This window comes from Leiobunum rupestre, chromosome 8 (assembly GCF_980474605.1).
Source record: "Leiobunum rupestre chromosome 8, qqLeiRupe1.1.hap1, whole genome shotgun sequence".
In the NCBI taxonomy this organism is placed as follows: Eukaryota; Metazoa; Arthropoda; class Arachnida; order Opiliones; family Sclerosomatidae; genus Leiobunum; species Leiobunum rupestre.
Genome location: NC_143391.1, coordinates 53,193,778 through 53,207,878, shown reverse-complemented (window position 1 = coordinate 53,207,878; position 14,101 = coordinate 53,193,778). Strand labels below are relative to the sequence as shown.

The window sequence follows — 14,101 nt, the reverse complement described above, 5'->3', positions numbered from 1 at the left end:
TGTTAATGGCCTAATTGATAATCAAACCGTCATAAAAGTCAGTCTTACAAAATTTTTGAAAAAATTTTGCTCGTCGGTAATCCAATTTAGTTCGCTTCTGACCAAGCGGCGCGTATCATAAAAAGGCTTGCTATAAAAATTATTTTTACTAGAGGTAGTCTCTTATTACTGTAAATTGTTTAAATATAAAAGATTTAAAAAAATATTTCGTTGTATTAAAACAGCAGCAACGTGAAAGATATTTATTCGCATGAAGCAAACGAGTATCTTAGTTTTAAAGAAACGTTCGTTCAACTCTTAAATGGCACTCTCACTAAACAATACCAAAAAGTAAAAATGAAAAGCTATTATTTTTTGGTAAAAATGACCTCCTCTCACAGTCGATTTTCTTCAATTTGAGCTCGTGTCCATCAAGAAAAGGTGCCTTTAAGATCAAATTATTATAAGGACGTCTGAAGGTAGGATATGTCCGTTTGATTGTGGCGCCACTAGGGTTTTTAAACGTGCCGAGATATATATAGTAGTTAATATAAGGAGCACAAAAATCTCAATGCTCATTTACAAGATATTGCTTGGATAAAAATATTTAAAAGTTTAAATTCATATTTAAAATAAAATTAAACGTAAACACACTGGAAATAATCCTTTTAGGGGTCCTTTCAAAGTAGGAAAATAAATTAGCCTACTCAGCCTATCACCTGGTGGCGCCACTGCCGTTTGATGGTACGCTTATCCACACACTGTGCACTAGAAGGGTTTGTGTCCAGTATGCCTGAGTCGGTGCGATTTCAAGGTGCCTTTAAGATTAGATGAAAAAGGGCACAAACCACACTTGAAAGGTTTAAGGTCACCGTGTTCATTTCGGCAGTGTTCGACGAAGTCCTTTAACACGTCGAATATTAAGTCGCAATGATAACACCGTTGCGGCGTGTGCAGGCGTCGTCTCCTTTTCGGTCCCGTTCCAACTAAATAAACCATAAAAAACATTAACCATAAATCATAATAACCACAAACCTAAGAACCATAAAGTAAATAAAAATTAAAACCATAAACTATAAAACAATAAAAAACAAAAAACAAAAAGCCAAATAGTGCACAAAAATCTGTTCAAATGACAATAGATTCACAGAAATCCGTCTCCAACTTGACTACAAAGTCACTAATGAAAATAGGACCCTTCACTACAGCCGTTACAGCATTTCGCTAGAAAGCATTAGCAATGAACATGAATTCAAGACGCTCTTTATATAGGGCATCTCATTTTAGCTAAAAGCAATGCCAGAAAAAAGGGCCGTCAGGGCATTTTTACCCTTTAAAAAAAATTAAAATCGGACTTGATCAGTGAAATAATTACCAATCTTACTTTAACTTTGGTTAATTTCGAGTAGCTCTAAAACATTTGGCCCCCAGACCCGTGTTCTGACGAAGCCCGAATTTTGAACATTCGTATGTATTCCACAGGTATTTTAGAACCAAGTTTATCATACGCGAGTCTAACCTACGAAAAATTACCAGTACGCCCGCGTTAAATATATTCATCATTTTACCGAAATTTTAAGAAAAAACTCGAGAATTTAAAACATTAAAAAGGTTTCTTAAACGCTTTTAGTGCTATTCATTCCGCGTGCCATTAACTTAATTCAATTGAGATTCTATCAATTTCCATCGTTAAACATTACTACGCAAAGTGTATCTATATTATGGCACTCGACAAATTCTATTTGCCTTCTGTACCACCAAAAAACACGTAGTATTTCTTGATTATTTATTATTATTATTATTGATGCTCTATGTTAACACAAAAATAACAATTTGCGGAATACATCAAACCAAAGCCACATAAGCAAGGTCTGCTTGTGCGTGGCTGGGTTTTTTGTTAATTAATACTTTAATAAATTTATTTTAATAACAGGGATTATGAATTTCACTTTGAACCGAGATGACGCTATACATTTTTTTTAGTTTAGTTATAATTTTTTCTACAGTTCACGAATGTTTGTTTCGATAAGCCACTTTGTAACCTTAAACTTAAACGTAGATAGGGTTGTACACTTTTTTGCATTTGGATGAAGTTTGTTATACATGTAAGGACCTAAAAATTGAGAATGTTGTTGTCCAATTTCTTTTAACATTCGCTCACCTTCAACATTACCTGCATTTAAATTTCTAGTATTATATTTGTTGGGGGGAATTATAGTATCTTTTACAATATATGTATATATCAAAATTTGTTTAACATAACACTGCCTTACAGAAAAAACTTTAAATCGGCTATATAAAATATGACGAGCTCCTAAACGATCAGCTCTTATACAAATTCTTATTATTTTTCTTTGAATAACTTCAAGAGGTTTTAATATTGTACTATATTTTCCACATCATCCTAAAATTCCAAATGATAGAACTGACTCAACAAGTGCATAATATACGATTTTAAGCCATTGTAACGATAAAAACCCACGGATAATGTAAAATTTATGCAAACAAAGGCCAAGTCTTTTAAATAAATTATGTATATGATCTTTTTATTTAATTGCGTTATCAATAATCAGTCCTAAATATTTTACCTTGTTTACACGTTCGATTTCTAAACACGTAATGTCACATTTGATACAATTGTCGCTATGAATAACTAGTTTATCAATGATATTTGTCAGGGCCTTAGCGGAAAAACAAATATATTTAGTTTGGGAAATATTTAAGATAAAAAAATGTAAATTTAAAATGTTAAATATATTTGTGTTAGACCTATTTGAGCTTACTGAAATACTTCAGACCATGAAGTACCCTCAAATAAGATAGTTGTGTCGTCTGGAAATGAGGTTAGTTTCCCGTCAACATGTTTGTTACTTAAATCATTTATATATACCCAAAAAGGACAGGTCCAATAACGGTACCCGGCGGAATTCCATATTTTAGTATACAAGGGTCACTAAAAGTGTCTAATATTTTGACAACTACTTTTTTATCACGTAGATAGCTTTGGAACCATTGCAACACTAAACCTCTGATACCAGCCGGTCTAATGTATTAATTAAAATGAAATGCGATACCGTATCAAAAGCCTTTTTTAAGTCTAAAAATATAAATATAGATTTTTTGTTTTCATCAAGAAAATTGTATAATTCTTTTGTGACTTCTAATATTGCATCATTTGTGCTAAGATTTTCTCTGAAGTCATATTGATTCTTAGAAAAAAACGTTGTGGATTCTAAAAATTTAACGAACTGTTTTTTAATATTTTTTTCCAGTATTTTGATAAATTACTTAACAATGAGATGGGTTTATAACTTTCTATGTTTGTTTTATCACCTAATTTGAAAATCGGAACTATAACTACTTTTTTAAAGGCGCCTGGAAAAGTACCGGACGACAGTGACAAATTAATGATATGCATAAGTGGTTGAGATATAAACCAGTTAATTTATTTTATGTTTTTATAGTAATATTATCGAATCCTCTAGAGTTTAAGTTTTTTAGGCCAGAAATAATGTTTTCTATATCTTGAAAGATAACTGGTGTTAAGAATAGGTTTTTATTCTGGATAGTAGAATTAATTACGTTAATATGAGCATTATCCTCTAAATGTCTACTGTCAATTATATTTTGGGCTAATTTAGGACCAATAGTTGCAAAATACTCATTAAAAATATTCGCAGCGTTTTTTGGATTCTCATTTACAATTAGACATTCTCCGTGTTTTTTATTTTATGAATAGCGATTTTGTTATTTACATTATTTGCGGCTTCATTTATAATTTCCCAAATTTTTTTACTTATTGCTTACTCTCTTTAATTTTATTTTTTAAAGTAATTGTATTTAACAATTCTAATTAGGTTCGTTAATTTATTTCGAAAATTATTAAAATAGGTTTTTAACTTTAAGTTAAATTGTTGTTTTATAAGTTGCTTTGCAATATTTTCACGTTTTCGTATTGACGTTACTAACGCGGAGGTAATCCATGGTTTTAGTTTGTTTTTTATGCGAATATCTAATTGTGCTAACTCTAGTTGATATGTTTATATTTTTATGTAAAATGTCTTTAACATTTTTAGACTCTCTATTACAATCGGTTTCAGACAATATATAATTCCAAGACTCTTTTATATATTATAAATCAGAAGTTCATAATCTAGGAAATTATATTGGTAAGGGTTTGAACTATTTTCTGGTTTAGTATTCCGGAGATTTGGAATCTTTAATATCACTGCGAAATGGTCCGTAATAGATATTTCATTTATAAGTGAAGAATCTTTCTCTGAGTTCCGTTTCTTAATAAATATATGTACGATACAGGTTTTACATGATTCCGTTACTCTATTTGGATTATTAAAACATGGTTTTAGACCATATTCATATAAAACGTTTAAAGGAAAAGTTCAGGTTGTGTAAGATTTGGATTTATTTGAAAGATCATGTTTAAATAAACTCAAAAATATCAGTCGTAAAATTGTATCTTTTTTTATGACGATAAATTAATTTTTAAACGAGCCAAATTTACCCGCCAAGCGATCTGCCATTTTCTTTCGCGGTGACGTTTTAGGACTTTTATCACGCGCTGTTCGCGCTATAACAGCGCTCTGTTCCCTGCGCGCGCTTGCTCCGCGTGCGGTCTGCGGAGAGAAGGCGAAAGAAAATGGCAGCTCGCTTGGCGGGTAAATTTCGCTCGTTTAAAATTAATTTCTCGTCATTAAAAAATACAATTTTACGACTGATATTTTTGAGTATATTTAAACATGATCTTTCAAATAGACCCAAGTTTTACCCAACCTGGACCTTTCCTTTAAGTACTCTGATACATAAGATTCAGTGTTGTTAAGTATATCAATGTTGATATCGCCAATTCATAGAACATTCGGAAAATAAGTAATACTTGGTTACTGTTCTTCAAGATCTGAGAGAAAGTCATTAACATTAGTGTTAGGCGATCTTTAACAACCAATAATTCTATATACAATATTGCTCTCAAATTTTATATCTATTGATTTCACTGTAGACGATGCCAATATCATATTGTTTTCAGAAAAGGTAAGATCATTTTTTACATAAATCAGGACTCCATCATTCCTATTTTTGTACACTTCCGAATATGTAATTTGATATCCTTCAATACTAAAACGATTAATATCCTCGATGTGAAACGTTTCGGTTAGGATTATTATATCTAAAGAAAATGCTAACATATAGGATCCTTGATTCTACCGTGCAGGGACGTAGGAACGTTCTAGAAGTTGGAGGCGGCAAAGAGAAACGAAAAGGGGTCTAAAGAATGGTTTTGAATTTTTAATGGAGTGTAGCTTCTCCGAGTGCATGTGTACTTTTTACTACTATGTGAATTGGCGGGAAAAGACTGAAATTTAAACACAGTTGTGGTTCTATAAGCTTTATATGCGTTTAAAATGAGCATTTGAGCCTTTTGAAGATTTCAACAGACCAAAAAGTTGGAGGGGGCAATAACATTAGTTGCCCCTCCCAGCAAAATTCTAGGGAGGGGCATTACCCCCCCTGCCCCCCCTGTCTCCTACGCCCCTGCTACCGTGGCGTAAGAGAACGACGTTGTTGCGGACGGTGCGAATCCTACCGTGGCGTTAGAAAACGGCGTGTTTGCGAACGGCGGCGGGGACTGTGGCGGCTACGGGAGTTTTACTCTAGCCTGTACTAGGCTCGTGTAAAACTAACAAGTTGGCAAGCCAAAATATACCTCTCCTCGGAAGAATTGTCCCTAGTGGTATTAATTTCTCGAGATAACCCTTAAAGATATATCTCCGCAATTTAGAGTTATTTGTTAAAAATATTAACCCATTTCTATCCCGCCCGGTATAAAATTTTTATTATAATTAAAATAATTGAGACGAAACGACCAATTTTAATTTATTCAGAATATCATAAGTTAAGTAGTTACAACAGTAAGTTAGACGTACTATAACAATGCACAATTGAATTAAACCCTTTTACAGAACAAGTTTATCAGTTAAATATAATACGAAGCAAATTTTAATGAAAGAAATATCTACAGAGGCTTTTTGGAATTACTCGCTTACGAAATACTTGCCGCATCTTTAACGCTCATTTTATTTCAACACTCGCCCTTGATGAAGATACCGTAGATATCTGGTAGTGGACGACTCGTTCACTTCCTGTTGACGTTGTGACGCATACCACATGAAAAAGACCAATGCCGTCCAATTTCCAATATCATATAATGACTCGCACACCCAAGAAATCATTGACTGCGTTAGAAATCGTAGATATCCAAATATCCACACCAAATGTATTTACAAGAAGCAAAAACCTTACCATCAACAAAGCACAGAGAGCCACTTGACTAACCGCCAGCTTTTAAAGCAATTAACGTTAAATTATCTCCTTTGAATTAACAGAACTATATATAGGTCGTTAAGAAAGTGGACCACCCACAGGGTCTACCCTTTAACCCTCTAATCTCGGCTGACTGCGCTAAAACAAGATTTAACCTTTAAAAAATACCAGATTAGGCCTTCATAAATTCATTAATAAAAAAAGACTTTATTACCTATTATGCTTACGATGCGTGTCTTAATTTCAGTGAATCTAAGCAGCTATCGGTGGTTCTGTGGTAGAGCGCTCGACTGCCAAGCCGAATGGTCTGGGTTCGAAACCTGGGTGGCGCATTTGTTTTTAATCAATAGAGAAACGCTAAATTAGAATTTCTTCGATGCAATAATTTCAATTTCAATTCTATTTCAATTAAACCAAAATTTCGTACTCTACGCTTCCGATAAAGCTGAAGGTCTAATTTTCAATAACGCGTAACAAGTGTCGGTGGTTCTGTGGTAGAACGTCCGCCTGTCAATCAGGAGGTCTCGGGTTCAAATCCCGCCCGATGCGATCGCAAATTGATACTAAGACGAATACCGTGTACAACTGGTGGAAACCCTGCCATTGGACGTTGAGAGGTAGCATTACACTCAGCACTCGGTCCGTCCCAAAGTCATTAAGAAGAAGTTGGAGAGAAAACGCCCATATAAACACAACAGACTCAACATGCACATCCATCAGAACACAAACACAACAAATTCAACACTCACAACCTACGCATAAACATTACAAAAACTGTAATACACCAAACCGTCACGACGGTGAGCGAAAAAACACCATCCAAACCAAACCGCAAATGCATCCGTTAACGCTCACCGTCACACGGTGGTTTTGCCAACCCTTTGAGAAACTGCGTACGCAGTGATTACACTTTGCACCGAAAATGCGAACGCGTTCGCAGTCCTGACAGACAGACCCACCGACAGACACGGTCGTTGTATAACCCCTCCTAGGGGACTTTGTCCCCTCGGAGAGGTAAAAAGAGGGCACTTTTGGAAAAACCTTTTCCCCAATTCTAAGAAACTGCGTACGCAGCGATTACACTTTGCTCCGAAAATGCGAACGCGTTCGCAGCCCAGACTGACAGACACGGTAATTGTAAAACCCCTCCTAGGGTACAGAGTTCCCTCGGAGAGATAAATATTGTAGCGGCTTTTGTGGAAGAATAGGTAAGTATAAAAAATTAGTATCTAACGTATCCAAGTAAGGGTAATCAAAGAATGACAAACTATTTTTTAACATTAAGGTCTCTTATTGGTGAAAACAAGCATTTAACAAAATATATTAAAGTGGTTTGGGGTCTTCAAGGGATTTAATTTTTAAGGTACCGGAGTTATCGTATTTTTTTTAAGAAAATCTTTGCATTATTAGTTGTTTGGTTTCATAGATATTTTTTTAAGGGGTGTTAGTGGTTCATTAATATAAACTTTGTAGTTTTTTAATGCTATATCGATATCTACGTTAGAAATGTTTTTCTTTATTTTAAACCGTTTTAGCCAGTTGTCTCGTATACTCTTTGAACTGACTTCTAAGTAAGACTCTTATCGGTGGTGTTTGTTTATTGCCTTTAGGCAATCTATAGATATCTATTATATCAGTTACACTGCTATTGATGTTATCATAAGTTTATAACTTATGATGTTATTCAAAGTAAGCACTGATCTCGGTCATCGGAAGAGCAACTAGAGGTGGACCATATACCCATTAGAATCTTATATAAACCAGGCTCAAACCCTTACTTTGCTTCGGTATTGCGTTGCTAGAAAAAAATTTAGTTAATTTAAAGAAAATTAATTTAATATTATCAATTGTTTTGACCTAACAATTTCAAGGATAAATTAAATGTCAGTAACCAATTTCCCACTAAATGACGAAAATGTTGTAAGAATATCAATCAACTTATGAAATTCTTGTATCTATATCAACTACAACATGTCAATTGATATCGGTTTGGGTCCAATTGCGCGGTTTTTCCCGTTTCTGCGGTTTTACCGTTAGCGCAGTTTTCCGTTTGCGCAGTTTCTCAATTGCGCGGTTTATCATTTGTGCGATTTTCCGTTTCCGCAGGTTTCCCATTTGCGAGGATTTTCATGACTTAAATATTCATTAAGCCTTTTTTCCTTGACAAAAGGGTTATTTCTGGCAGATAATTTTTAACATTACCTTGTTTACCATCCAGCTACATGTCCGGTCGTGCTGTAAATAACCCAAATGTTCATGTTTTGCTTAGTTGAAAATATATCGCCAGTCAAACAGCAACCTAACCTAACAAAACCAAACCAAAATTTGAATAGAAATATTTAGAAAAAATGATATTTTTTGTGCAGGCACTAAATTTAAATTGCAATTGTTTGGAAAAGGGTTTTTGTGACATCCACTAAATTTAAATAGAAATATTTTGAAAAATGAACTTTTTGTGTGGTAGGCATTCGCTAACATTGTAAAATTTTAAAACCAAAAATGCTTAATAAGCTGAACCAACGCTAAAGTAAGCTAAAACTAATAAAAAATAGTCTTGCCTAAGTCTATGTTCTTTAACAAACAAAGAAAACGTTTTCATAGCGAGAGCCAGAATAATTCCGTCAGCGTTGCAGATATTACATGTTTGTCTTAGCCCTAATTCTGAGAAGCTAGGATTTGCCTTAAGATATATTCCTAACAGAATAATTCAACAAACGATATTTACACTTAGAAAAACTTAAAAATTATTGGTATTTACAGCGTGACCGGTAATTAAAAATACACCAGCAACGCACTTGGATGGTAAACAAAGGTATTTTTTAAATTATCTGCCAGAAAAAACCTCTTTCACGGTATATAGGCTTATTGTAGAATATTTAAGTCGTGAGAAGTCACGGAATTGAAAAACCTGCGCAAATGGAAAACAGCCCCATTGGGAAACCGCGCAAATGGAAAACTGCGCATATGAAAAATGCGCCAGTGAAAAACACGTTATTGGAAAACTGCGGAAATGGGATACTAAGCAAATGGAAAACCGTGAAATTGCCTATTCGGTAATAGGAACTGTGCAAATGGGAACTGCGCAGTTGCCCCATTACCATTGATTGATATCTACTTACCAGCAGTGGAGGTGGATGGATTCGGGTGACCACTTTCGGATGCTATCGATCGTCCAGTATGTCGGTGCGATTTCAGGGTGCCTTTAAGATTAGATGAAAAAGGGCACAAACCACACTTGAAAGGTTTATGGTCGCCGTGTTCATTTCGGCAGTGTTGGACGAAGTCCTTTAACACGTCGAAGCTTAAGTCGCAATGATAACACCGTTGCGGCGTGTGCAGGCGTCGTCTCCTTTTCGGTCCCGTTCCAACTAAATAAACCATAAAAAATATTAACCATACATCATAATAACCACAAACCTAAAAACCATAAAGTAAATAAACCATAAACCAGAAAACAATAAATACCAAACAATAAAAACCAAAAACCAAAAAAAATAGAGCATCAAAGTATGTTCAAATGACAATAGATTCACAGAAATTAGTCTCCAACTTGACTACAATGTCACTAATGAAAATAGGACCCTTCACTACAGCCGATACCGCATTTTGCTAGAAAGAATTAACAATGAACATGAATTCAAGACACTCTTTATATAGGACATCTCATTTTAGCTAAAAGCAATGCCAGAAAAAAGGGCCGTCAGGGCATTTTCACCCTTAAAAAATTAAAATCGGCCTTGACGAAAAAATCAGCACCTTTAAAATGTGTCGTGCCTTGTTGGTTTGGTTGGACTTGAGTTTGTACAGTAGTCGGCTTCTTTGGCTAGCCGAAGAATGAGAGAGGGGGTTTTTAAAAGATATAAATTGCGCATTAACACTTTTTAAAGTGTGTTTTATTTCTTAAAAAGAACGTATTTACACTTCTAGAGGCGTGATTCTTATTGGAAATATTTTGTGTCACAAACTGGGAAGAATGTTTAAAAAGTGTTTCAAATCTCATTTCTTACACCGTTTATTTAGAAATATATTGTAAAAATGTTAATACGGGGTTTGAAAACACTGAAAAGTGGGTAATAAAACACCCCTAAAAGAGTAAAATTTAGACTCATCAAAAAATGTACAATTGGTGTTAAAACGCTTTAAAACAAAAACCAATTTCTTATAATGTAGCCCCACTTTAACGAGCACCCGTAGTAGGAGGAAAGACCTTCTTGTTCAAAAAGAGTTGTCCAAAAGTTAGTTGCCAATTAAGCTCATTTATATTTATATTAATGGTTGCTGTTTGTTGTGAAGGTATGTTTGCCATTCTCATTTTGATCTGACGGATTCGATCTTGGCAATTTCGTTTGTGTGAAACACGTATTTTAACCAGGCTTTCGATTATTTGTAGCCATTAACCAGGTGGGGCCATTCCTTTCGGGTAGAGCCCATAAAAATAGCGTATTTTTGGCGTTTGGGCTTTGTTACTTTAGAAGTTTGTTATTTTTAACCGCCCGTAGTGGGTATGTGCGCGACGTTTTAATAAAGGTAAACAAGACACGTGTTCGGGGCGGACCCCCACGCGAGTGACGTTTAAGGGTCATCCCCTTTTACCCGATTGGGTTTTGAAAATTAAACTAAAAGGATTGTTTAAAGCCGCACATCCGGGGACCCAAGATTGTGTTTTGGGACTCCACTTAATAAGCCCTGCTTCTTCGGAGTCGAAGGAGAGTGTATCAAGTTCTTGGCGTTGCAAGCACGGAGAGCTGGCTCGTTTTTCTAAGCCGAAGCAAGATCGTACGAATACTTATAAATGTGTCTATTTTTTCAAGACTCGGTTCTCGGTAAAAAGGTCCGGTTCTCGAAATGGCTTTAAGCCTTTGTCGTATCACACAATAAATACGAAGTTAATATAGAACGTAAAATTGAGGGTTCGAGGGTGTAATCCGTGGCGGGTGCGGGTCTTTCAAGCGGCCACCTAATGTGCAGGTCATCCGTCTCTATGGAGCGAAACTGGACCCAAGAACTGCTTCATGCTTAAGTATTGTTTTATTTATTTATTTATTGCTGAGCAGACTATAGCCTTGTTGGGCGATCAGTTTGAAACTGTCGCCCTTTAAAATATCGAGATGTATGTTCTAACTATTCATTTCATGTTTTTTTCTCTTCTTAATGTTAATTTTGTAAATACCCGGTTTATAATTTCCCCACTTTTAACCTCTGCAGAATTTTCCCCTCAAATGTTATTTGTTTATACTATATAAATAATTCATAAAGTTTTGCAACTTTTCAAATGAATGTTCTTTCTTCTCGAGACCTAAATCGTACCCCTAGACATCTTTTGCAGCCATCGCTAGCCAAATGCGAGACACCCGGAACACACTGAAGTCAGTGAAGTGTAGCGTGCCCATTAATTGGCGTTATATTTTACCCTTAAGAGACGTCTCCTCTTCTTAAGTTTAAGCAGAGAGTGTTTAGATTCTTCCTATTCCCGTAAGGTTAAAATTTCGTGCAAGGTTTTGAGAGCGCGCGCCCATAGGAGAGGTAACAATACTATCCGACACACGATGTCGCTACTGGGAAATTTTTAAATTTTGTAAAAATCCGGAAAATATTTTTCATCAGTCATGGCTGTTGAACATAGTTGAATTATGCTAATTTAAAATTGATAAAATTCAAGTCGATAAGAAATAAAGAAACGTAAGTACAAGAAAGCGTACTACTTATAATATTTTAATACGAAAAGAATTATCGCGAGCTTCGTCTCGCTTTATTGAGCATTTATTCTTGCGATTAAGGTATTCAGTCAAGTAATTGTAAAAGAACCCAACTTACGAAACAATATTTCAGGCTAAAACTGTTAAAGTCTGATCAGTAATTGAAGTGAAGCGAGATAGACTTAATTATTACCGACTTAAATAGCGAAACCTTTGTAAGTTACACGTAGTTACTTCCAAACCGTAGCGAGACCTATTTCAGTGGGCACTTCTGCCGTATTGGATAGTTTTGAAATTGCGTACTAGCCCAAAAATTTAAGTTTGGAAGTCCTTTTGTTTGGTGATTTGATGGTTTTCGAAAGTAAATTTGTGCAAAAGCGAATTAGTTACCAATCTTACTTTAACTTTGGTTAATTTCGAGTAGTTCTAAAACATTTGGGCCAAAGCTAGCTACCTAAGACCCGTGTTCTGACGAAGCCCGAGTTTTGGAAATTCGCATGTATTCCACAGGTATTTGAGATCCAAGTTTATCATACGCGAGTCTAACCTACGAAAAATTACCAGTACGCCCGCGTTAAATATATTCATCATTTTACCGAAATTTTAAGAAAAAACTCGAGAATTTAAAACATTAAAAAGCTTTCTTAAACGCTTTTAGTGCTATTCATTCCGCGTGGCATTAACTTAATTCTATTGAGATTCTATCAATTTCCTTAGTAAAACGTTACTACGCAAAGTGTATCTATATTATGCCGCTCGACAAATTCTATTATCCATCTGTACTACCAAAAAACACGTAAGAGCAACTAGAGGTGGACCATATAACGATTAGAATCTTAGATAAACCAGGCTAAAAAGCTTGCTTTGCTTCGGTATTTCGTTGCTAGAAAAAATTTAGTTAATTTAATCTGCGCAAAAAGGAAATTAATTTGGTATTTTATCAATTGTTTAAACCTAACATTTTCAAGGTTAAATTATATGCAATTATAACCAATTTCCCACTAAATGACGAAAATGTTGTAATACTATCAATCAACTTATGAAATTCTTGTATCTTTATAAACAACAACATGTCAATTGATATCTACTTACCAGCAGCGGAGGTGGATGGATTCGGGTGACCACTTTCGGATGCTATCGATCGGCCATTGGCGGATATTTCCCAGGGTGGTCTAGAAATATACATTTCTTTGAAAGTGAAGTCCTCAATGTCGACGTTCAATATTTGGTTCTTTCGGAGATAATCAGTTACGAAGACGATGGAACGAAAACGTATTCGGTCTGGTTCCGGACTCAGATAGTATACGTCAAATTTTTTAGTAGCGGCACATTTGCGAAACGAAATCTGTCGAAGCCAACCGTGGGAAAAGGGACGAGCGAAGTTCAACGGAATTAATGGATGCAAATACACATTTTCGACTCGAGGACTGACTGAAGCCCCCGCGGAATTGGTTGTTAATTGGGGTTGCATCTTTTGGGGATTTAACGCGGGCGGTGCCATATTATCGATGAACGACTTGGCTGGAGGAACGATATTCGTGGTTTGCGGGTCGCCAGACTTCGTAACTAGCTTTGGTCGCTCGCAGATATTTGAAAGACGCACTTTTGAGATGTCACGCGCTTTGTCCGGTGCGCAAGCAAATCCTTCGGGAGGTTCCATTGATTGAGGTTGAGTCTTTTTATCATCGTCTCCCGATACTTGCAAAGAATGTACTCCAGATCTTCCGCAGGAGGTGGATTCCCAGGCTGATGAAGACCCAGGATGGGCTTCATTTGGTTGCGTGTTCATCCTAGCGCTACTGGATGGATTGATTTCCTCAACAATCGTTACTTCATCATCATCTTCTGGGAAAAAAAACCGAAATTTTAGTAACATTGAAAGTTGTGCAGCGAGACGTGTTCACATTGCCGATACTCAAACTTTAAGATTGTATTTCTCGTATACTAAACTGTCAGTAGCAGGTTAATTAATTGGGGTGTGAGAGTCATCGGGAGTGTAAGTAAGTTGGATGAGGGAGTGACCGGAGTGTAAGTAAGTGAGGTGAGGGAGTGACCGGGTGTGTAAGTAAGCGTGGCGGGGGAGTGAC

The 14,101-nt window shown here is 35.7% G+C and overlaps 1 protein-coding gene across 1 annotated transcript; it reads right to left on the bottom strand.

The window, feature by feature from the left end:
* Positions 1–294: 294 nt before the first annotated feature.
* LOC149933693 (uncharacterized) lies at positions 295–13,699 on the bottom strand. The gene is made up of 3 exons (XM_090155820.1): positions 13,107–13,699; positions 9,438–9,686; positions 295–965 (listed from the first exon to the last, which is right to left on the bottom strand). The coding sequence occupies exons 1-3, from the start codon at positions 13,672–13,674 to the stop codon at positions 748–750; spliced, it is 1,035 nt and encodes a 344-aa protein (XP_090011946.1). The 5' UTR covers positions 13,675–13,699; the 3' UTR covers positions 295–747.
* Between the last annotated feature and the right edge of the window lie 402 nt (positions 13,700–14,101).